The following is a 24,706-nucleotide window of genomic DNA, read 5'->3' on the forward strand; positions in this document are numbered from 1 at the left end:
TTGGTGGGGCACAGACGAGTTCAGCTGTAAAGATTTAACTCTATTGCTTTTTTGCCCTTAGTGATATTTCACCTTGAGCGCCCCGTCAGTTGTGTCTGTCTGTGTGCGGTCGTGTTTTTTTGCTTTGACACAAGGCTAATACCGTGAGCTGAGGAAACATGGTGCTAGGCAGAAAGAACCACACACACACACACACACACACACACACATACACACACACTCTCCCCACACGCGCACACACACTGCACCACACCTGTTCCCCTGTCAAATTGTTGCTGCTGTTTTGTCTTGCAAGGTGACATGTCGGCTCCAACTCATTCTGTTGGAGCACACCATCTTTTTAACGTTGTGTAACATCAGTCATTTTTAATTCGGTTTTACTCAAGGAAGGGCAGAAATATCTAGCATCGAAGGCGTTTAATAAAGACAATTCTATGTGATGAGTGGTTGATGGCTTTAAATTAATTGTCTCAATTTTGGGAAAAAATTAAAATTAATGTTCACTCTTCCTCACTGTTACATTTCAACACAGAAGGCCTTCAGTTGTAATACACAAGAGTAATAAAACTTTGCCTTTTTCATAACTTTGTATAGACAATATAGGTTGAATGAGGTCATGAAAGTTGAACTGCTCCTTTCTAGCAGTAAGCCAATTAATCATGTGATCTGATTAGCCTCTCAGTAGTGATCCCTCAATTACATCTTGGGGACCGATGCACAAGCTTGAGGCTTGGCAGCAGTTCAGAGGTCCTCTCCTATCGATCCAGCCAGCCAGCCATATTTGCTCTTCCAATTTTTTTTTCTTCTGCTAAAAGTTCTCAGAAACTTCCTGTTATCAAAGTGATGATTTCTGTGTGAACAGTGTGAGTTCAAAGATATTTTTCATGATTGATCTGTCAATTCCAAGTTCTCTGCTACTCTTTGTAGTCTTTGTAGCGGAGTATTTTTTCCCCATTCATGCCTATGTGATGTTCTGAATGTTTCATGAGTTGCCTCTCCGTATCTTACTCTTTCGACGTGAGACATGCCGTAACGGAGCCACAGGATACCAGGCAGAATCCCCTTAGGGCAGAATCTTCACTTTTCAGTTTCGTTCCTCTTTCATGTTATCAGTATAGTCCACCCAAGAGGCCATTCTGAGTGTCCTGTTCAATTGAAAATTGTTCAGATTTCTGCTCAGTGAAGCAGAAAGAAACAAGCAGGAAAACATGCTGCCAATGATTAACTTTGTGTCCAATTAGTATTACTCGTCTGTAACTGTTAACAAACGTGCATCCTGACTTCCCCATAGTTCCTTGCAAAGGACTATGCAGGGTATCCCAGTCTTGTAGGTGAGTACACTACAGGAAGTAACACATACACACAAAAAATGCAAAGGAGACTAGTGAATAATGATTTACTGGGATATTATCACCCTTCAGTGGTGATGCATTGCTTCATCTGGTGGCCCGAGGTATAATAGAATTTGCCTGTACAGCTTGCACACCAAGCTGCAGCAATAAGCTTTTTCTCCACACATTTTCCGATATTTAATGCTTGTATGTTTGTGTATTGCATTCAACCCATGGAGCTCGTGTGACCCACTTATGCTGCTTGGAACAGGAGGGAAAAGCTGGGAGATGTTGCAGAACTCCCCTCTGTTGTTGGGGTTGTGTGAAGATTCCCTCACCCCCCAGCCAGCCTTTCACCCAATCCTCCCCCGCAGCCGGCTCCTCTGTTGCTGAGCCAGGAGCGCTGGTTGCCATGTTTGGTCTGCAAGTGCGGGAGGTGTCAGTCACACGCTTGAAAGGAGTTCTCTCGGCGTCTGCCTCAGCCGCCGGTGTCAAAAAGCCAAGCTTCACTTCACTGAGCTCTCGGAGCGCTGTGTGCGTCTCAAGGGAATCTCACGGAGGGCTGAATGGCGAGACACATCACAGGGCTGCAGCCAGGCTGCGGACCCTCTGATCATGTTCGATTGAGCGCCATCCTGATAGCTGAAATGGGTCTAGTCTGATTCTGTCCTTTGTTTTCCAAATAAGCTCGCTCTTTTGAAGCCAGACAAGGGATAGAGATGTAAAGAAGCTCTTGCTTTCTCTCTATCAGAGGATGTGTGTGTTTGTGAGTTCTGCATCCTCTTTTTTTAAATGCAATCCCCTCATTGGTCTCTGTGCAAAGACATGACTTCTGATCATCAAAAATGCACACAGCTTAATGTTGATGAAAGAAGATCAAAGCGTTGCTCCATATTTATTTATTTATATGTAAACCACATCAGAATGCAAAAAACATGAATATTAATGACCTTGGCTAGTCAACCGACCGGTGGTGCATCAGGCGAATTCCCCAAACAGCTCCTCCTGCTCAACTGGGAATAGCTAAGCCTTTTAAATGGAGGTCTGTGTGTCTTTCGCCAGGCTGATTGACCGATTACATTGTGGGGTAGATAATTAGTTCATCAAAACACGGCAAAACACGTGGCCGTCTTTGGCCTCATTCGGCTTATTTTTGTTTTGCTCCATAAATGTAGGCTGGGAAACGGGACGCTTCTGATCTCTATCTTCCCGCACTGTGGCTCTCTCTTCCGGTGATTTGAAACCCTCTTATCTCGTAATGCGTTTCTCCTCAGCGGAAGCGGTAGTGTATTTCCGTCCTGATTTTGGATTTAAACGTCAGGAATTTAGCTTCTTTTTGAAAATATACAATGCACCCCCTCCAGCACTCATTCCCATGTGCAACAGTGTTTTCTTTCAGGTTGCTGACTTGTATAACCCTCTGTTATGAGCCTGCCGCCGTATATTGAGATCTCAGATCTTTGTGGCACACATTTGCCTATAGCATTGTACTGAAACCATGCATGTCTCTCGCTGTCTCATGTGCCCACCCATGTCCAATGTCTTTGTGTCGTGCCGAATTAATGGGCCTGGCACTACTTGGATCTCTCCCATGCGATAAGAGGGTGTACAGTTATCTTTTCTGGATCGGTGTAGGCTATGATTACACAGTGCAGCTGTGTGACCTGAAAGTATCTCCAAGCCCATTATCTTGTCTTTATAACAAAGTCTATGTATTTGCAGAGATGTATTTGGAGAAGGAAAGTAAAGGAGAGCCTCTATACAAACAGCCATTTCTCTACGCACTGTAGTGTGTCCTCAGGCAGCTGGTAGGTGTGTTCCTCTGTTGATTTGGTCCTGTGTGTAGTCGGATGGTTGTGGGTGTTTGTTTGTTCAGGGCCTCTGCCACCAACACAGAAGAGCTACTTTTAGGAGATGATGAGCTGTTTTTAGAAGCTGCGTAGGAAGGGCTGTTCTGTAGAGGCTAGTGTGTGGTGATGAAATATGTGACCTTCTACTTTTGTCATTCTCATTTTGGTCACCCCTGGGGGGGTTGGTGACCCCACATGATCGTATCCTATTTCAGTAATGACCCCCCTGTCCAAACCTCCTGCTCCAGGGAAGCACACGCTGTTGAGATTGGGGAATCCAACACAGTGATGCATATTTTTAGAAAAATGCTCTGTCTCTGTCTGTACCAGTGCTAATATCTTGGAACTAGGCTGCATGCGCACACACACACACACACACACACACACACACACACACACACACACACCGAAACTTATTTCACTGGGTCACTGGATGTAACAGGGTGGCCTGTAAAAAGGAAAGTGCGTATTAGTCCATGTGAAGGTGTGTGTGTGTGTGTGTGTGTGTGTGTGTGTGTGTGTGTGTGTGTGTGTGTGTGGTCCCTTAATGCATGTTAAGGTGCATTTGGCCTCACGTTGGCCATGAGAGTAAATAATTGATCAGAGCAGCAGAGATATTTGTCTCTCCCCTAGTGTGTCATGTCCTCTTCTCTCAAACTGACAGACCCCACATCCACTCAGCCCCCCAGGCAAAGGTCCTCTCCCGCCCCAACAGCCCTCTCAGACACAACAGTCTCTCCCTCCTGCAGGGGTGGAAAGGTCATTTGTGAATAATAGCAGGATATGCTGACACCAGGCCTCCGTTTCTTTATTATTCACCACCAGCATCAAAGGCCCATGTGGTCATCTGCTCCTGCTCCTGTTCCTTCCCGTGTTATTTTAGTCTGCTCGGCCATTGTGTGCTGACCGAGCCTGCCAGCCCATGAGTTGAAGCACTATCTCTCTGTGTTGCCTGAGCTCAGCGCTCTCTTCGGTGGCTGTGCCTACTTTTCAGTTATTCTGGAAGATATTCTTATGTGCATCTCCCTGAACCAAGAGTAAGGGGAACCGGAGCAGGAGAAGATTCCTATGACCTGAATATCATATTGTCATATTGCAGCTATTTGCCAATTTGCCCTCATTAAGTATTAGATCATCCCAATTTCACAGTGTTTACTTGTGGAGGAGCCATTGAGGCAGAGTCCTCTCTTTCTTAGACCCCCCTCTCCTCTCTGCGTATAACACATGCACAGGTACACACATTAGCCTACACATATTAATTGGCACAATATCTTTGTCTTTCTCTTTGCCTTAGGGATTTCCCTCATGTTAAGTTATTTCTATTTCCTGTTTTCTCCTCCACAGATTATTACTCTGTGGAGGAGAACCACTGCATTGTTCTGTTGAATGGCCCTGCTTCTCATTGCCTCTGAGAGTCAGCATTTGTGGCCTGGCATTTGTATTCGACTTATAATTCACAGGCTGTGCCCTGTCAGTGGAGATGAATGGCATTCTGTTTCGTTTTCTGCAATCGCATAACTCTTAAGAAACCATGCGCCTCCAATGGAATATATCAGCTTTATTTTTTAACCATTTGTGTTAGTGCATATTGCACCTTTGAAGAGCTAAATGCATTTTGTGTATGTGTGTGTGTGTGTGTGTTTTTTCTCTCGATTTTATTGCATTCTACATCATCCTTATCTCTCTATTTAGTTCATTTTCCCTCTGACTCCCTCTCACTGTCTCCTCTCCCCCACACACCTCCACTGCTCCTACTTTCTGTCTCTGTTCATGAGCGTCTCGTTTGCCTCATTAGAAGCTCGTTTAACCCCTCATCGCCTCAGACAGTAGGCCTGGGACTCCCCAGTCTGCATTAGCATTCAGCCGGGTGGCCAAGTCAGACGCCCGCACAGACGGTCACTCTGGCTCACCACTGCACCGCCCCTCTGAGGGAGCGACCTGCCCTCATTGACATTTTGTTGACATTTCATTCAACCTGTCCTCTCTCTCAAAGGGGTAGGGAAGCCTGCCCTCTGGGAGGATCATAGGCAGCATGGATGATTATTATTATGATTGGGGTAAGAGTAAGATGGTAAACAACCCAAGTGGACAGTCAGACAGCACTGAATTATTATAGGATCCTGTCCTTGCCTTGGTAACATGAGTATACAAAATTATGCTACTTATGAATCCAACATAGTTTTTGTAACAGTTCAGTTCTGTAAAATTTTGTCTTCTTTCTCATGTTGTTCTATGGTGCCTGAAGCTTGTTCTGGCACATTTGTTGAAGTTCCAAAATGACTTGTTAGTTGCTATCCAAACCACCAGATCAGCCTTGACATTTGAAGAGGTGGTTATTATGAAGCTATAGTTTCACAAACTTATTCTTTTTTATTCACTGGCTTATTCTTTTGAGCGGGCATGTGTCGGGGCATGTGTTGGATTCGAGTTGGCCTGAAGTTTGTGTTGAAAACGGCTAGTACGGTGTTTTAGTGTCCAGAAATGGCAGTGTTTTAGTGTCCAGACATGTTTGGTGTGAGCAGTCTTAAAGCAGCAGCTTGTAACAATGGCAGGAACAAAGGAGTGGATGGAGCCCCAGGCTACCGGTGGGCAGGTCGGTCTGGCCCACTCACGCTCCTCCTCTCAGGGGCTAGACTGAGCGCTGTGCAGTCTGCTTTCTGTCTCCATGCATGATCCTCATCGTCTGCTTACTCATGTGATGCTTCCTGCAGCTATGAAAGCAGATTCAGCATCCCATAATATTCTGTACATATGGTGTGGTCAGTTGTGGCCATTTGTATACCCATTGTCTGAAAGTGGGGGTCACAAAATAGGAAATGACTGGCCTTTTGGATAAGTAGACTGTTTATGTCAGTGCTAATGTGTGTTATTGTAATCTAGTGTAATGGTACACCCTCTACTGCCTGTTGATTATCTATTATATGGCCTTTTGTGTTTATGTCCACACATACATAACTCCACAGTGTTTATGCCAGTACTTGAGGACTGTGAGCAACACACGGCTGTGGCTCCATGTCTAGAACAGGAGAACAAGGCTGCATACACCCCTATGGCAGCCAGTCCCATGGCTCATACACTCAAAATGATCCTTAATATGTCAACTACGACAGAGCTCCAGGATTGTTGCTAATTAAATTTTCCTGTGATGGGCCACCACGCTGCAGTCCGTAGCGGAGCCTGGGTTGTCTAACATGGATCCTCCCAGACTTGTGTCTGGAATTCTGCTATGATTGTAGGCAGCGAGAGAGCCCTTGTCGCCGCATCAGTGACAGTGATGAACGAGGGGGCTGGGCACGTTGGCGGGCAAGCGCGAGTTGTTTGTTTTGAAACGGAGGTTGTGCCTACTGATTGACACGAGAAGGCAAATACCCTCCACTTGTCTGGCCGAGGCACTTGTTTAATCCCATATTGTGCTTTTCATTCTGGAGTGCAAATTTAGTGAACATGTTCTCACTTTCCAGAGGTCAGCCCTGTCAGAGACGGACTGAAAGCAAGATGAATGACTGAGGACAATGAGCCCAGACACAGGGGTCAGACAGCGTATCCTATAGAATGGACCTTTTATTGACAGCTTGTGTAGGTTACACTCTGGTAATCAAATTGAAATGTGCAGCCACATTCAGTATTGTAACAAAAATAGACTATATATGTAAACCAAACCAGACTTTTTAATAAGGCCTACATTTTTAGGATGTTAAATACATTTCAGAACACAATTGTGTTACAGGTCTTTCATGTTTCCTTTTAGTTTACCTGACAGGTTGATAAGTACCTTGATGCCGCTCAACCCATAAGATTAAGCTACAGGTTGCAGATCTCCTTGAACAAGCTCCAGGGTCGGGCATTTTTATGTCTAGACTGCATGTCATATAGTGAAGGGAAGAGACAGTTTTTCCCTCTCTAAGAACCTTCCTATCTGAGTGGGAAACAGGAGCTGCAGCACAGCAGGTGGGCACCCTGTGGTTGGGAGGTCCGCCTCCTGTGGTGTGTGATGGACCCCTGGGCCAATCAGAACCACCCCGGCCTCCTGCACCCTGCTCTCCTGAGCTCTGTTAGCTCTCTCATTAGCCTATGTTTTTGTTTGCGTTCGATTTTCAATGTTTGCTACAGAATCAACATGATTGCATCATCCATCATCCTCAATCACGCAATTAACCTGTTCTAATGCCAAGGATATGATGATGGAAGGAGGTGTTATACTGATTTGTTAAATTTAAATGGTGATATTTGTTGTTTTGCTTTTAGCTTTGACTGGTTTCATTTTTCTGCACAGATCTGCAGAATTGTACATTAGCCATGCTGTGTTGAAATAGAGTTGCGGGGAATATGCAGTTCTCTTTGAATCTTATGTCGGGATTAAGGCTTTACATCCTTTTGAAGCCTAAAGGATTTGAAGATGTACTGGTGGGAAGGGAAGCAATGAAAATGAAACGCCCTCAAAATACCCGGCCGGCCAAATGCACTGAGCCCCAATTTTCTGCCTTCACAGCGCTTAAATGGAATAATGCGACGACGACCTCTATGGTTTTCGCTTCTTAAAAGGGGTCCGTACGGTTCATGGGTGTTTTGACACGTTGTGTTTGACCTTGTGGCGTTAAATGGGGTTGTGTTTATTCAGCAGTCATATGATGGGGGTCTGACGGCACGTGCCGTCTAAGCAGTAATTACTCGGCTTTAAGGGCAGCGAGGTTCAGGGGGGCGGGGGTTAGTCAGAGACGCTCTCACCCGCTGTCTTAATTGAGGGGAGATTTGTAGGACGAGAGGCTGAGCCGCCATAACCAATTTACCACCCGCCAACCGTGTGGAGATGCCACAGAGACTGTGTTAGCACGGGGGGGCCATGAGCTTGTTCAAAAACTATCCTATTATGGCATAAATTTGATTTATTTGTTTGTTTATCTTATCTGGTTCATCCCCAGGCCACATGATTCATATGATGATATTTTACATGGTAACCATGTTGTAATTGTGGCGGCTGTTGCTATTGACAATATGAAACACCCATCTCAATTATGACCATGCGGTCACATTTGCATAAATTAAGACATCTGTTTAGTATTACTAGGAGCACTTGCTGGTGTTAATAAACAGAACATTTGCTGGGCTTGTTGATTTAGTTTTTGTCCTCAATTGAAGGTCAAGACGAGCCTGGATGCTCAGGCAGTGGGGTAGCTTAATGCTTCATTTTCTTTGGCCAAAATATAATAGGAACCCCAAGGTCTAGAAGCTCTACCCTGGCACACATACTGTGATCAGAATCCTGATTTCACTCCGAACTCATGGCTAACTGCAAAAGACTGTTCAAGGACAGAGATGAGCTTGTCAGCAAAAGCCTTTGTTGGGACCCCACCCCCCACCACCCCCAAAAACCCCAATTTTACAGATGCTCCTGAAACATATGGCTATAAGCCTGCACCTGGGGCCATGGGCATATTGGCCATTTTCATTTTAGCCACAGCCTGGGGGAGGCGGACGCAGTCGGAGTCCCCATCATGCACTGGAGCCAGTGGTGTGTGGACAGAGGTGGGGTGGGGGGAGAGAAGAAGGCCGTGCATGGTCGCGGTTGGAGCTGAAGCAGGGAGCAGAGGAAGGGGTGTCTTTTGGGGGGACTGAAAGAAGTGGAGGAAAGGCTGCTATTGTTTGGTTGCCGAGCCCCGTGTGTCGGTGCAGCCTCCAAAACCATCATCATTGTGAGGTGTCCGCAGGCAGTGGATCCATGACCAATCACAGGAGGGAGGCGAGGCGGTGTTGAAGAGGTCCGCCTCATGACCAATAGATGAGGGGAGACTGGTGGGCCGGCAATATTAACACCTACAGCGTGAAAACGGACTACCGCTGATTTCATTATCCTAGGGCCTCACTCCCCGTAAGGAATATCTGATGATTCCCTGCCCCCCAACCCCACCTCTTGAATTCACTCACACTCTTATATACTGTAGATATCAATTAGACAGACAAGGGTTAATCTAGTGAAATCTTTTGAAAATGACTTCACAATTCTCTATGGTTTTCCCTGAGCTCCAGTTTGCTCTTGAGGTGGGCGGAATAGGCATACCTTTAGCTAATAAGAAATCATTCATTGAGCTTTGGTTAATGGGCCCTTTGGATTTCAGAAGTCAGGTCAGGCTGAAGTGGCTTCTCAAGCCTACTGTCTGTTATTCCAGTGTCTTGACAGCAGTTGGCCTATAATTGGAAAAGCCAAGTCATTTTTACCGTAAAAGATCTCTTCCACACACCGAAAGTGTCACACTGAACCAGGAAGATGTGGCATTTTCAAACTGCTGCCAGAGAGACTTGTAACACAGTCGTGACCCAGATTCAGGGGGAAGATGAATACTGAGGAGAAACTGCTGAGTGCGAGATCAGCCGGCCCAGCAGAATTTATTTCATACCATAGATATGCCACCGCAGTGACGGTTTAAAGCTAAATTCAGCATAGATGTTTTACTATGTGAGGCTACATGATAGCCCTGTGGAAATAACCACTCACAGGGGTTTTCCTACCTCAGCAGATGTTTCTGTGGGGAAGAGTTTGAAATATGCTGTATGGTGATGTTTTCACCAGATGTGTTTCTTTTAAAGTAGAATGAGTCAAATGAAGAGATCTTCATTTATAATCATTTGAATGTAGTTTTGGGAGCTCTCATCTAGATTTCTAGTCTGGATAGTTAAGTAGCATCTTTGTTTCAAAATTGTGGACACTTCCAAAGTGGCTGTTCAGTTGTGGATCATCATGACCACGAGTTGGTATTTTCTCGGCTGCCACACACTGAAACATGGCAAAGATCCGTTTAAACACAGATGCAAGAGTCAGTGACATGCCTATCTCCTACAGCTGTCTCATTGGAGGAAAATGTGTAAACACAGGACATGGACAATTTGTGCAATTTTGATAGTGCAGATTTGCATATTTTTGGAATTCTGTCTAATTTTTAAAAGACCATCATGAAGTATACCAGGATATAAGCTTAGTATGTCTGATTACTGACCTACTTGTAATTACTTTGACCTATTTTCCAAGGACATGCAGCTGTTTCCTTGCAGATGTTAAATTCCTGCAACTTCATAAATGTAGTTAATTTAACTTACTAGTTGAATATATCATGTCATGAGATTGTCATGGCTCCCACTTGGCAAGGAGAATGTCACATTTCCCATTGCTCAATGGTCAGTGAAAAACTATAACTCACGTAAGGCTCGTTTCGGCCTGTCTGTGTTCTAGTTGAATTGGATATGAAACCTTTCCCGCAAACCACATATGCAGTGTAATGTACTGCCAAGTCCCACAGAATCTTTCCTGTTGAGGGAGTTTGGAGATGCTGCTTAATATAGAGACTGGTGAATCTGTAAGTCTTCCATTTAATTAGGTTCTTTGTTTTTAATTTTTTTTTTTTTTTTAAAAACTACCCTACATTTAGAAAGATCAGTCAGTTAGCTAGATACGTTTTTTTGTTGTTGCAACAACCGACTTTATAAGACCATACACATGCTCTATTACTTATACTACATCAAAGGCTTGTGGACCAGAAACCTTGAGAATATTAATCAAACCTATTAGGTCAAATTGTATACATTACACAATAGACATTAGTGCTTTTGATCAGTCCCAGTAACCACTTTTACCATATTGCTGAGCACTGCCAGAAAAGAACAATCAGTAACATGGTCTTGGAAAAGTGCACACCTCTGTATATAATAGTGCAATCCTTTAAATTGCCTGCCTGCTGCTTTGTGTAGTTATTGATTTATTTGTCTTGCTTTAAGTTCTTTTCACCCCAAAGGAATACACACGTTTATATTCACACTCTGTCTTTTAATAGCTACATTTGTACATTTGACATCCAAATATCTGTAGGGCAAAGCCTCATCAAAAGGCAAGCTTTCTGACAGATTCCAAGTCAAGCATGAGTAGTTAGCTGAGTGAATGGTCTTTTGTTATTCAGCATCATGTCTTGAATTGTAGTGGCATGTCTTGTCATACCAGCCTTCTCTTGACAATACCAGCCTTCTCTTGACATACCAGCCTAGGTTAAATAGTAAAGTGGTACATTTTAGTTTGCATCATAGAAATGTCAAGTCAAATTTTGTGGATAGTTATGTTAAATTAACATATCTGTAGCATCTCTAATCCATTGATTTATTTTTGGGTTATGCCTGCATTTGTTTGGAGTTTTTGCCTTTTTATAGGTAGCAACTGAATATATGTTTTTTGTTTTAAATTAAAAATTAAGACATTTATTTTTTGGGCATATATGACTTGCAAAATTTTAATGTAAGGTATATTGGTTAGACATAGACTATACCAAGTACGGGAAATATCTTTAAAGTTCTAGCAAACAAATAACTACATCATTTGTGACTCATTTTAAGAAAACGTACAACGACAAAAACTACATGACATCTGAGGATCGGATCTATTATGTGGCTGGCTAGCCTGTGTGCTAGGCAGAACATGTTAGCCAGGGCAGAACATGCTAGCCAGTGGTTTAATTGAAGAAAATTCAAATGTGCACATACAAGAACACCAACATGTTAGAGCTCTTTTACTGTTCAAATGATGATGTCCTGAAAAAAAAATTCTGAAAAAATTCTGCTGCTCCTGCCTTAGGCTTTTAAGGGTCCTGTTTGAAGCTCTGTTGAACAAAGAAAATGGAAGGCCACGTTAAGGCAAGAGGGATTTCTTTTCAGGTTACAATGAATATTTAAGGTCTAAATTCAATTTTATCCTTGGCTAACTTTTGCAGCTCTGCATAAGGGTACAAAACAAGAACAAGAATGTAGCAAAGAAGGGCTTGAAGGGCAGCTAGGGACGAAGACGGTTGCTTTTACCAGACATGCATCACACAATAAACAGATAAATGCTTTTGAAAGCCTTGAAGGGTAATATTGAAGGTTGAAGGAATTTAATTACTGATGCTCATCCTTAAGTATTAAATTGATCTCGGGATAAAGGAATCAACCTAAAGGCACTGGTTATTTATTGAGAATCTTCTATACTGTGGCTGTAGGCTACGTTCCCAGACATCTAGCTCGCCATGATACGCCATCAATCGCCATTGCCAGTGCTCCAAAGACCTCACACCGTGATCCAATTTATGGCAAAAAATGAAATTTGCTGTTATCCCGGGTAGCCAAGGCCGGGTGGTTGAGATTGAGCTGAAGCAATAATGGTTATTCTCCTTAGGAGGAATGTTGTGCGTGGGGGGCAGAGCTGCCGTGATTGAGAACACGAGCGGCATCTTATTGTTATGCAGATCCGAATCACAATGGAAGACTTCAGAGGAATGTCACCGAGGCATGTTTTTATTTTTTTCCCCTCTCACACCAAGACAGCCACTTTCTCAATTTGCGTTCTTTTTAATCTCTAATGGCTGATTTTTAATGGAACAATCTCCGATCACAATGAAATATTTCGATTAGGTGAGGGAGAAAATCTAGTTCTTGAGGCATTCAAAGTGGGATCCATTGTCTACAGGAGTCTCATGCATTTATGGACTGCCTCTGAATAGCTTTACCCATTCACTTATCTAGCACTTACAGACCACCTATTTTCTCATTCAGGCGCACCCTCTGTCAAATTAAAACCATCCATCATAATTGACACTATAAAAAACAACCCTGTTATGAAAATTCTAATCTCCAGTCCCTGCACATGGTTAATGGATCCATGGTGGTCATCTAATGACTTGCACCATTTTTTAATCTAGGCCCCAGCAAAACCCTCACCCATCCTTCAAATTAACCATCTGAGATCCGTGAATAGCTATCATTTCCTGGACAAGAGTAGTATATAGAGAAGGACTTGAAATAGGCAAATAAGTTAGGCAGAGAACTGAACCGTAACTGTCTTTAATAGTAATAGTAGTAACAGTAATGAGGCTCCAAAGATGTGGAATATAACAGGGCTTAAATTTCACTGCGGGATTGCGGGTATTGCGCATAATTTGTTCAAGTCCCGCAACTCTAGCCATCATAATGCGAGAAATTCCCGCATACACTTTTACAGCCTGTCTGATGACGTTAATATAGCCTAATCATTAAGTATGTGAATGCGGTGCTATTGACCGGACTGATCAACTACCGAGTTGAATTGAACATAGCCTCATGCAGACGACACACACACGGAGAGAGAGAGAGAGAGAGAGAGAGAACCACTTTGCGCTTACTTAAAATAGGCTACGCTACCATGGCAAACTTTTACATCTGGAAAGAGCTCCTTGGTAACTATCCTGCTAGCTCAGGTCACGTCAACACTTGATCCCAGAAAGATTGTCTTCGACATGTCAACATTTATTGTATCTAATGACATAGAAAACATAATGATTTGCATACACATACCGCACTATGCACAACTTTTATTCACTAGCGACTACAGCCTAAAACCGTCAGGTTGAAGGGGGGCTAATTACTCCATAGAATTACTCTCAGGTATTTTCTTAAAGTGACAGGCACTCAATTACACCTACTCATCACCAATGTGCACTCAATTGGACCTACACACCACATTAAAGATATGCCTAAGTGTTATAGGTTAAACGTCAATATGAGGCATTCAAATGACTAAATATGTTTAGCTAGTAGTAATTACTAGCAAAATGCTATCTTTTAAAAAATGCATTATTAAATAAATACACTCTATATGAATTCAAAAATATATGATAGAAACATATCACATAAGCTATCATTTTCAGTGTGTGTTTGTGTGTGTGGAGAGAGTCAAGCAGAATCTAGGATGTCCACTGTTGTGAATGATCCCACTACAGTATATATATTACTGATGACGCCAGGGTGGTGGGGGCCCCAAAATCAAACACTTTTTTAAAAAAAAAGTATCGAAGTATTGAAATCGCAATTTTGACTTGGTATCAGAATCGACCCCCCCTCCCCCCCAAATTGTGTAAATCCCCCCTACATGAATAACCTAAGGGGGGAATTTCCCCCCATTTTGAAAAATGAATTTTAAGCCCTGTACTAGCAGAACATTCATTACTGAAGAGAACTGTCTATTGGCCTGAGACCACTTAATATCCATGTATCCATGTTTATATATATAAAAAATAAAATAAAAAATATATATATATATATATATATATATATATATATATATAAATGAGATGAAAAGGTTTGAGCTCCAGTGGATTTTTGTGGACTGAAAGCAAGTATTTTGCTCTGTGGTTTAACATTAGCACCACCTGCCTTCATTTGAGAAACTTGCACTCTTGAAGTCTGTTACTACCTGAATAGTAACAACTCTGAACTAGAATTATGTAACACTTCAAACTTACCTGTGATCGTATGTGGACCCCCTTTTTTTCTTCAGGTGTAATTTGGGCAGATGATGAAACGCCTGTTTTTGCAAACCTCAAGTGAATCAGGGGCCGTACAGCTGTGTACATTCAACAAATATCCTTGTTGAAAAGTCAGCTCAGACATTGTAACAAATCAAACAAGCAGAATAACATGTACACTGTCAATTTTTATTCTCAACCAGTGGAGTATATTTATTTGTTTTTACTGAGCTACTAAGCTGAATCTTCTAAGCCCTCGGCTACACTGAGGTCTAAATAGGACAGAGGATCGATTCAGCATTCTGGGTTTGAGTTCTCGGCTTGTCTGTTTTTTTCCCAAACAGGCCTGATATCAACAGAGCATCACAAGTAGCACCCATTATGAAACTAATGGTTCAATAGGAATGCAGGAATCACAGAGAGCCCCTTTGATTTGGGTCACCATCTTAATGAGTCAGTGGTGCTCCATTGGAACTTGGTTCGATGGAATGCAATTATTTCCTGTCCCTTTGCCGGGCCATTGTTCCTTCCTCCCTGGCTGCTTAATTAAAGAGGCGGTGCATCATCTGGAGGTGTTGCTGTGACTGAAACAGAGACTAAAATCGAAAAAAAAAAAAGCAACAGAAATGTTGTAAACGGTCAGATATCACTGGTGTTTTTCTCCACCACTGGCATTTTAATATATTCTAAGAAATGTACACAAAGGTGTATGATCCACCCTGGGTTCTATCTTAAGAATTCCAGAATATGCACTAAATTATCCACGATCCAAAGTATTGATGATTTTTTATTAAGTCACCATAGCTTCTGTAATCCATGTGTGAGGGAGGCATGTGGGTTTGTGGAATATAAGGGGTTGCATGTTATGTGTTTGACAACACGCCTCTCCACTGTTCATGAGCCTGGTTTTCACAGGACATGTTTTCTGTGGTGGGAGGCAGCCCTACTTAATAACTGAGCCAGAAATTCCGAGTTTGTTTGTTGGCCAGCAGCCCTTTGTCCAGTTGAAGAGATTTCCCAAGATGCCCCTGTGAAAGGATACTGGTCAGTACAGCTTGTGAGAGTGTACCGCACCTTAGCTTTTCTTTCCCCAAACCATTGCTGTTCTGCTCGTTCCTTTCAGATCCTATTTGGTTGAGAAAAAAAGAGCAGCGCAGAGACAAAAGATAAGAGCATCACTCTCTGGACACCATGTCTTTCTCTGGCAAACAGGCTCCAGAGGATCTCAGTGGAGATTGAGGCTTTTCAGACAAGGCTTTTATTTTCGTTTTTTTCTTTCACTGTCAGACATTCCCATCACAAGACAATCCCCCATGTTTTCTCCCTCATGGCAGCCCACATGAAGAAAGCGCTGATGTTTGGGTTTTGGGGCAAATCCTGTGGGGAGCAGAGCCGGCATTAATGTTTCAGCCCTATGGATCCTTAGCATAATCCAACCCAACACGGGCGTCAGGTGCACATGTGCCTCCGTGCGAACACGCTATTCATCAATGTCTTGTACCCAGTAGCCCCTCCGAGATTTTACATGGACGTGTCTCGTTCTTTGTTGGCTTCCATTGTTGTTCATGTTGTAGAGAGACTACATTTATTTGTCACAGCATGAATAGTTTTCCATACCCCATTTTTTTTTTGCTGAAGTTGCACCTTTGGGATCGTGATGCTGTATTCAACTACCTGCACGGCAAAACATATTGAAATGTGTTTTGAACGCAGTAGAGCAAGGGTGACCGAATTCATGTGCAGGCTTAAGTCACTCGTTATTTACAACTGACAGACCTTGGATAAACAGAATATATTTTTTACACTATGAATTTCCCTTCCTTCATATTTTGAGCTTTCTCAATTGTGCAGTGATGGTTGAGACGTTACAAACACATTGCACAGCTTTCTCTGCAAAGGAAGAGCCCATTTGTGTGTGTTATTGTGCATTGGTGGTTGAGACGTTTCCCATTGCACATGGCTGATGCAATGCTAGAGCACCAATCTCATCATGTCTGCGTTCTCCTGTCATTAGTCAAGCAAAACAACATATGGATTCATGTCAAGTTTCATTCAAGATTCAACACATCCTGATGTTTAGTGGTTTTAGCTTATTAAAATATAATAGAAGAATGTCCTTGAAGCATAACAAATCTTCAGTAGGGAGATTAAAAATTTAAAAACCTGAATCCACTATCTATGTACCATTCCTTTTTACGTCTGGAAACACATTTCTTTTCTTTATGTGATCTGGAATGATAGATAGATAGATCGATCGATAGATAGATAGATAGATAGATAGATAGATAGATAGATAGATAGATAGATAGATACTTTATTGATCCCCAGGGGAAATTCAAGATCTCAGCAGCAGCATACATACAACACAAACACATTCTTTAACAGCAGAAAGAGTAATTAAAGTATATAATATAAAAACACAACTAAGCAGTAAGGACAGTAGAAGATAAAGAATATGCTAAATATACTAAAATACAAATTATACTAACACTTAATCTAAATCAATTCTAAAAACAGTATCCACATAGTGGTGATTAATAAATCAATAAATGGAGTAGAAAGAAGGCGATGATGAAACTCTACTGTCCTCAGTGTCAATGCCCCATCTTACAACAGCTCGTGTAGGTAGTCACACATTGTTAATCATTCTAGAAATGCATACTGTAGGTTGTAGTCACAAAGTATTCGGGTTGTGGGTTTTATAGTTTAAAAGGGACTGGCACTTCTCCATCTTTTTTATTTTGCCTAACAGTTATGTATGTAGAAAACCCCTGTATTTGACCATTAAGGACCGAGTGTAAAATCCTCTGAGAATTATGAGGGCCACACATGTCAGAGCATTGATGGCAGTTTTAAATACCACAAAAGCAGTTGAGTTTTTAATGGCTGTACACATGACAGGCTACATGTCTCTCTTTCATGTGTAACACTTTGCTTTACTCTGTCCTGTTTCTTTCTTTCCTGTTTCTTTCTTTCCTGTTTCATGGCCTGCCTAATACGCATCTGGTCTGCTTGGTGTGCTTTTGAGGGGGAAAGCTTTTGGCTTGATAGACATTGTGCACCATGCAGGGAATACACATCATTTTGTGTGTGTGTGTACCCCTGAGATTAGGTTGTCAGTCTCTTTCTCTCATCCTTTCTCTGTTTGTCATTCTGTAAGATGTCAAACAGCGCACCCCAATGTGCTGCTAACACACACACACACACACACACACACTCTGTACAGTTCAGATCCCAGATGACCCAGATCTCACCGAGTGTCACGCTGTGCCTGACATTGCACATCCCTGTCTCCTGTCATTGAAGTGTTCACAGTGCCGCCCTCCTGCATACTCACTCCTTTTATTTTTGCTGGGTGGTGGCATCATACTGCAAGGTTCAATTCATGTCTAAAGAAGGATTTCATTAACAGCATAGCCTAAATCGTTAAAACCAACAAATTGCAGGCAATGTGTTCATGTATTAATTAGATAAGTATATGTCAGACTGTTGTGGATAGCGATCATAATTTAACAGCTGATCTAATCATTGAGCCTTATTAGCTTTTAATTATCTTCCAAAAAGTCAGGGGCAAATAAGGCGTTCTCTCTCTCTCTCTCTCTCTCTCTCTCTCTCTCTCTCTCTCATCTTTTATGAAATAAATTCAATAATTCATTCAGCTTTGTAATATTCAGTTTGTTGGCACATTCTCGTCACGTTAAATAATTCTAGCTTGTTATATTTCTGCACCCAGTGTGCTTGTGTAAAATTCAGTGAGGCTCTGCGCTCTCTCTGTCCCATTGAATTGTCTTGTTACGTTTACTCAGATACAGCATCTAAAATGTTTTGTCGGTTCAATTACAATCAATAAAGAACAAGCCAACAGTTCACATTTTTTTCAACTAAATAACATCCATGGTCAATGCCCTTGTTAAAGGTCTCTTGCTAACTACCACTCTGGAAAAGCCTCTGGAAAAGTGTGTTTCCATGGAAACCACTGTCGTCCCTGGCAGGGTGTGCTTTTGTTGGCCACGCAGCTCTCAATTATGTGTTTGCATCCTCCCCTGATTGCCGGCTGGCACAGCGTACGAAGAGGCGGAAGGGAGGCAGTCAGCAGTCAGCAGCACCCCCCAAGCCAAACTCTCAGTCTGTCCCAGACACCTGCACTTCTGTGGGATGCTTGGTGAAGAGGGGTGGGGTGGGGGTGGGGAAAGACCTGGAGGTGTCCTGTTGTGAACCAGCAGTGGTCTGCCTGCCTGCTTGCTGTACACATAGCAGTTTAACACATCCTCTAATGCTGGGAGGTGTGTGCCAGATCTGTGTGTGTGTGGTGGTAGGAGGCTGTTCGTTACCTGAGCCAGAGGCTCCCCTTTCACCAGAGTGCCCAGTTTTAATGTGTGTCCCTGTGTTGGAGTGGCAGACCAACCACATGAGCCCTCTATGCCCTAAGCAAGCAGCCAAATGACAGGAGGTGGAGCTGGAGCAGGGCTCTCAGAGAACCATCCTCTGGTGTGGAGATTTTGGGATGCCCATTCCTCTGAATGAATTAGGAATTTGAATGAGGAGGAATGGGGTTTCTGGCCTCACTCCGGGCTCACTCAGTGTGATTGAGTTCAGAGAGGAGGGGTGTGGTGTGGGAGGGCAGAGCGAAGCCGAGGGGTCGATATGTCCCTGTCTGTGTTGGAGTGGCCGGCACGGACAGCATGGCTTAAACGGGTTTTCCCAGAATCCCAGGGGCACTCAAGGACACCTTGTCTGTGCCCGTGTCTCTTTTCCATCCCACGCTGCCAACAGGAGTGCGTTTGCTGAGAAAAGCGTTCAGGAGGATTACTGTGTGATGAATGCATTTCTCTTACCAGACTTTACCGATGTCTTCCCCCACACCCCCCCTCCTGAGACCTACTGGTCTGTCAGTTGCAATCCCTGTGATGTACTGGGGTGTCTGACGCAGTGAGCTTCTGGCCTACTTCTCTTATCATCCTCTGTTTGTCATTCTTAAATGAGTCTTTGATCATCTTGCAGATTCAGATAGTAATTGTAGAATTATAGTTTACCTCCATGGAGTAGATAATGTTTTATCCATCATCCCGATAACAGAAGAATTACCTAGATGTTGGGAACTTTTAATTTTTTTTTCTGTGTTGTATTTGTGCTCATCACAGATCAGACTCCATTCTCCAAACTGGGAAGCCCTTTTGCCCTCATTTCAGCGCTAATTGTGTTTCACGTTTTAGAAAATGAGGTGGCCTTCATTGCCGCACATGTGACCAGGAAGGTCCAGACTGCAATGCCAGCCGTTAATAGGCAGACATCGATCACCGAAACAAACAGCGCTGCCCCAGCAGGGTCATTAGTCATGTGAAAGCGGCTGAGTTCGCATCAGCCTGTCAATTAATGAGCACAGATATACCAGCACACGGCCTGAGATATGTGTCATTTACTTGAGTCCTGTTCCATGTGCGCTGCAAAAAAAAGCCATGAAGGGTGGCAGGACTTCATATAAATTGCATGCATAACATTTTTATACAGAAGCAATGTCTGCATCTGAGATGAATTTGTTTTTCCTCTGGCTTGTTTTGACTGGGTTGGAATTTGATTGGGTTGGGAAGTATCCTCTTTTGTGCCTCGGTGCGTCTTCCACGTATCATCACAGATGGTGGCTACAGTTGAAACGTTTTGTCTGTGTCTGTGTTGGCAGTCCGGATGTTGTGTCTGCTATCGGTATCCTTCAGTTTCACTCTGGGGCAGCTGGGATTACTGGCACCAGATTGGCACTGATAAAACACTCAGAGCGGGTGAGAGTTTCTAATGAACCTCCTTGGTCAGACAACTAACAAAAGCCACAGCTGTATCTGGACCAACAGATCGTCATTAGAGCTGAGCGGCCTGGACCCTCCAAGATATACTGTGGTATTGCTTACATCAATGATTTTAAACCTCTATTGGGTTAATTATGGCTATGTCAGAATACCTGTCTGTCCAGTATTTCCCATTTCATTTCTCTCCTACAACCCTCTTCTCTCTTCCACAGCCTCCTCTCTAATGCCTCAGTCTTATCACAGAAACCGGTAACAAGTTCTCCACTCAGACTTATAATGTTGTGACCGATTTCTCTCTTTTGTTGTCCTTGAACGAGCGAATCCGCCGAAATTGCTTTGGAGTGCTATTCTGGCTGCTGTGTAGTTAATGACTGGCTAAATGCTTCTTTCGTAGCGAATGCCCAGAGCCAAACTACCTCATGTCATTGTCTGGTGTCAATACCACGTTGCATCCTCTCAGTTGTGTATTGATTCATCATTGCCCATGTGTGATGGCAGCAAGTCACGTGTGATAGTAACCAATGTTGCTGTCTTTGCTTTTATGGTTGGCTTTAGGTTGCCCATCCGACTGGGTACATCTGTTTATCGTACAACACATTGTGACTTGCCAAGTTTGAGGTTTGAATGCTGTTTCCAGGAAGGTGTGGTGTCCAACCCCCCAGCCCCCCCGCCACACACACACACACACACACACACCTCTCTTTCTCCCTCTTTTTCTCTCCTCCTCTCCCTCCCTCTCTCCCTCTCCCTCTCTCTCCGGTGGGGGGCACAAAGGGCACGGCGGCAGGCATCCCTCTCCAGCTGGCATTGGCATGTCCCTCCCCTGCTGCCCCAGGATCTGAGGCATGAGAAGCCGTGTGGCCACCAAAGCTGCCACTCTCACAGCCCATCCAGCTGGCCCTAGTCTGAGCCTCTGTTGCTTATGAGCATGTTCCGCTTGTACCCGACAGCTCACGAGGTGGCAGGGGTCCTTCAAAATGAGGGGTAATGAAAAGAGGAAGCAGATGCAGGAGGTCTATGTTGGTGCCCAGCGCCCACACAATGCGCTCTCTTCACGCTTTTGGCAGCGCTAGTTTAATTGGGAGAAAAAAGGATGAAAATGTCTCCGAACAAGATGATGTTATTGCATCACACAGTAGCTGTTCTTTGCTTGGTATTGTGTACCATAATGTAAGTCTTTACATTGCTTACGCCTCCATGTTTCCTTTTCTGTGTCTGTTTCCTGACATGTTTTTAAGTCTGCGCTTAATCAAATTGACTGCACTGTTGAAGAAGGTCTTGTCTCAAAGAGCTGATGTGCCATTTATCACAAGGGATGTGCATTCAGGGCAGTTATAGATGAGCTGTCTGTTCTGCAGACAGCAGGCAGAGGGTGTCAGCAGAGAAGAGCTTCTCCGGCTACCTGAGGATGCCTCTCTGGAGTCCTGTGTCAGGGAAACTCATCCTCATTATGACAATGAGGCACAGATCAATCAGGCTTGCAGCTCTAAGGTCTGTAGGGTACTGTTAGGAGAGAGTCAATCTTGTACCACAGATTATCAATATAATATAATAGTGTTATATGAAGGTCAGTGTTTTTTTTTTTTTTTGTACAGCTTTAGCCATTGGTGTAGGAGATGGCCCTGCGAGTGGTGTGAAGTGGAGGTGCAGCCCAAAGGGTCACAGTTGATCATACAGTTGAACTTGGCTATGAGATAAGAAATCGGCTTGATCACGGGACTCACCAGGACACCGTCTGTGGCAATATTGAGGGTGGACTTATAATGGAGTCGTTTGTTTTTCTCTTTCTCAGAATGGCATGGACTATGGCTTCCTGGTGCGTCAGAACTCCGAGTTGCTGCGGGCACTGGATGACATGGAGAAGACCTGTGCTACACTCAGAGAGGAGAACAGCCTTCTGGTGAGAACTGTCTGCATGAACGTTCACTAACAGCAGCAAAATAAAGAAAGTCAAGACACAACCTGCACAGTGTACTTTAAAGTACAGTTTGACAAGTACTCTACAGACGACTGACTAAAAAGTGACTCAAGGGTCTTAGTTCTTAGAAAAGAAAAAATATGATTCTTAGAAATATAATTTGGATTTAATGGTGGTCCATGGTCATAGACAGATGTGTCTGATTATTTGTTTTCTGATGCTCAAATTCAAATGTCCTGTCTAACTTAATTTTCATCTGCAGAATGATTAGCATAATGACATCAACATGTTAATCTAATTATGATTCTTCCTCCTGTACTAAGCATGACAGCATGTAAATGGATAACATAAATAGATTTTCTTTAACAAAGATGGCTGCATCCCAAAGCTCTTGAACTCACGGCCCCTCACAGCGGTAAAAACCATCAGGTAGAAGGCAGAAGTGGAAGCTGTTAGCAAGGACAGTACCAGAGCAGCTGTTTCCCCAGTGACCCCACTGACCTCCCCCCTCTCTTCTGCAGAGGAAGAGCAGCTCCCCTGAGACGGAGGAGAAGGTGAAGAGATTGCGGAAGAAGAACACAGAGCTGGCGGTCATTGCTAAAAGACTGGAAGACAGGGCACGCAAGCTGCAAGAGGCCAACCTTAAAGTGGTACACAAATGCTCTTATGCTACAGTATGGGAAGAGGAAAGGGACATTCACACCAGGAACGATAATGGCAAAAAAGCATTGCTCTAGCTAATATGAATGACACCATCCACACAATGAATTATAACGATAATGGCTTGAAGAATGATGACGTTGGGGATCACTTTCAGAGCGATTTTGAGAATGATAAAAACTGACAGCCAATCAGAATCCATCAAATTGTAGACATCACATTCATCAACACGAAACACTTTCTTTATCTTGGTCAGTGTGGACACTTTAATTGTTATAGTTAGTTATCTATATAGTTATCGCTCCTGGTGTGAATGGCCCTTTTACATTACACTGTCTGTGTAGTTGTATAATAGGTTCCTTTCTGATGATGACGACGTCTTAACTCATTGAGTGCCAAAAACGTAATATTACGTTTTTCCTTCCCATGTGTTGAGTGCCAAAAACTTAATATTACGTTTTTAGCTTTTTTTTTCAAATTACAAAACTAGACACTCTAACACACCTTATATGTGATTTTGGGAACTCTGTGATGAATGGAAATGAAATATATGACGATCAAAAACTCATGAAAACGCTGGACATTTTATCTGGACATTTTATCATAACTCGGTTGCCGCTTTGGGTCAAAACCAGGCCATTTCCGTGGGTCTATCACTAGGTGGCAGTCTCGCCAGGTCTCGCTGATCACTTCCCGGAAAGTTTACAGGCAACACTTCATATTTCATGAAAGACGTTATATCTCCATTTCTAGAAAAAAACAGCGATTACAGCGAGGCGTGTAGAAATACACGGTTTGCACCCACTGAGAGCTTAAAGTCTCACCTTTTAAACGAGCCATTGTATGTGTTCATAGCTATAACACAGAATATGCTGTGGCTGTACAAAAATCATCAACAATGGTCTAGATTGCTGGCACTCTAGGACAAAGCTTCCGAAAACAGCTTGGCATTCAATGAGTTAATATAAACGAGGCCCCCCACCCCAGCTCCTTTGCTGTGATAATTTCACAGATTATCGGTTTATAATAATCTGTTTTCAAGTTCTTTGGAACATATTTTTTAACAGAAGATGATATGTCAGCATTGTTTCCTGACGACCAGAGATTAATCTTACCAAGGTTGCACATATGCTCTTTACTTCTCCCAGTTGGTAAGACATATTTCATTGTCAGTCAGATACAAATATCATTAACAGGCTCAACAACCCATCGTCATGATGAAAAAGCTGTAAGATCTTATGTATGTCTTTCTTGCTGTTATTTGGTGTGTGGATGTGAAGTTTGCTTGGCTCTGCCCTGTCTCTGCGCTGCCTGAGTGCTCCCCATAGAGCCGGGCCACAGATCAGATGTCTCCAGTGCTGCCTAATGAACTAATCGCGGTGATTCAGGCCCAGATGAATGGGCTCCCTTGTTTCCCCAGTGAGACCCCAGGCAAACAGCAGATTGGGTCATTATGGGTAGTTACGAGAACCTAAATAAATGTTCCTCCCTGTTGGCATGCTTCCTGCGCACATGTCGGCCCAGTGATGTTCTCCAGCGGAAACCTATACGCCATGCATGAGAAGTGCAAGTGTTGGTGATGAGAACGAGGGGCTCATTTGTTTCAACTGAAAGTTACTGTCACAGGATGAGACTGTGAAACCAGCCTCCTCCTTTGGTTATTGGTATCATGCGTGGGTCTGAAAAAACGTGAGCCAAACCAATCCTAAAATATTTATCATGCAAAACACCAGCGTGTGTGTCCATGAAGATGCATGTGCTGAGGGCTTTAATTGTGATGAAAACCTCCGGTCAGTAGTTTTGTGTGGGAGGGCTGCCCCTCCCTCCTGTTGCCCTAGTGAGGGTTGCTAAGGAACCCTCA

General features: G+C 43.3%; 1 protein-coding gene across 1 annotated transcript in view; it reads left to right on the forward strand.

Moving 5' to 3' along the window:
• The window catches only part of LOC125291428 (RIMS-binding protein 3C), a gene marked incomplete at its 5' end in the record, with an annotated part of 52,626 nt that overhangs the window by 15,384 nt on the left and 12,536 nt on the right, over positions 1–24,706 (forward strand). The window contains 2 exons of the mRNA XM_048238181.1: positions 22,060–22,167; positions 22,707–22,859. Of these exons, the coding sequence (XP_048094138.1) occupies positions 22,060–22,167; positions 22,707–22,859 (261 nt within the window). The remainder of the gene's footprint in view (positions 1–22,059; positions 22,168–22,706; positions 22,860–24,706) is intronic.

Source organism: Alosa alosa, chromosome 2 (genome assembly GCF_017589495.1).
Source record: "Alosa alosa isolate M-15738 ecotype Scorff River chromosome 2, AALO_Geno_1.1, whole genome shotgun sequence".
NCBI classification, from domain to species: domain Eukaryota; kingdom Metazoa; phylum Chordata; class Actinopteri; order Clupeiformes; family Clupeidae; genus Alosa; species Alosa alosa.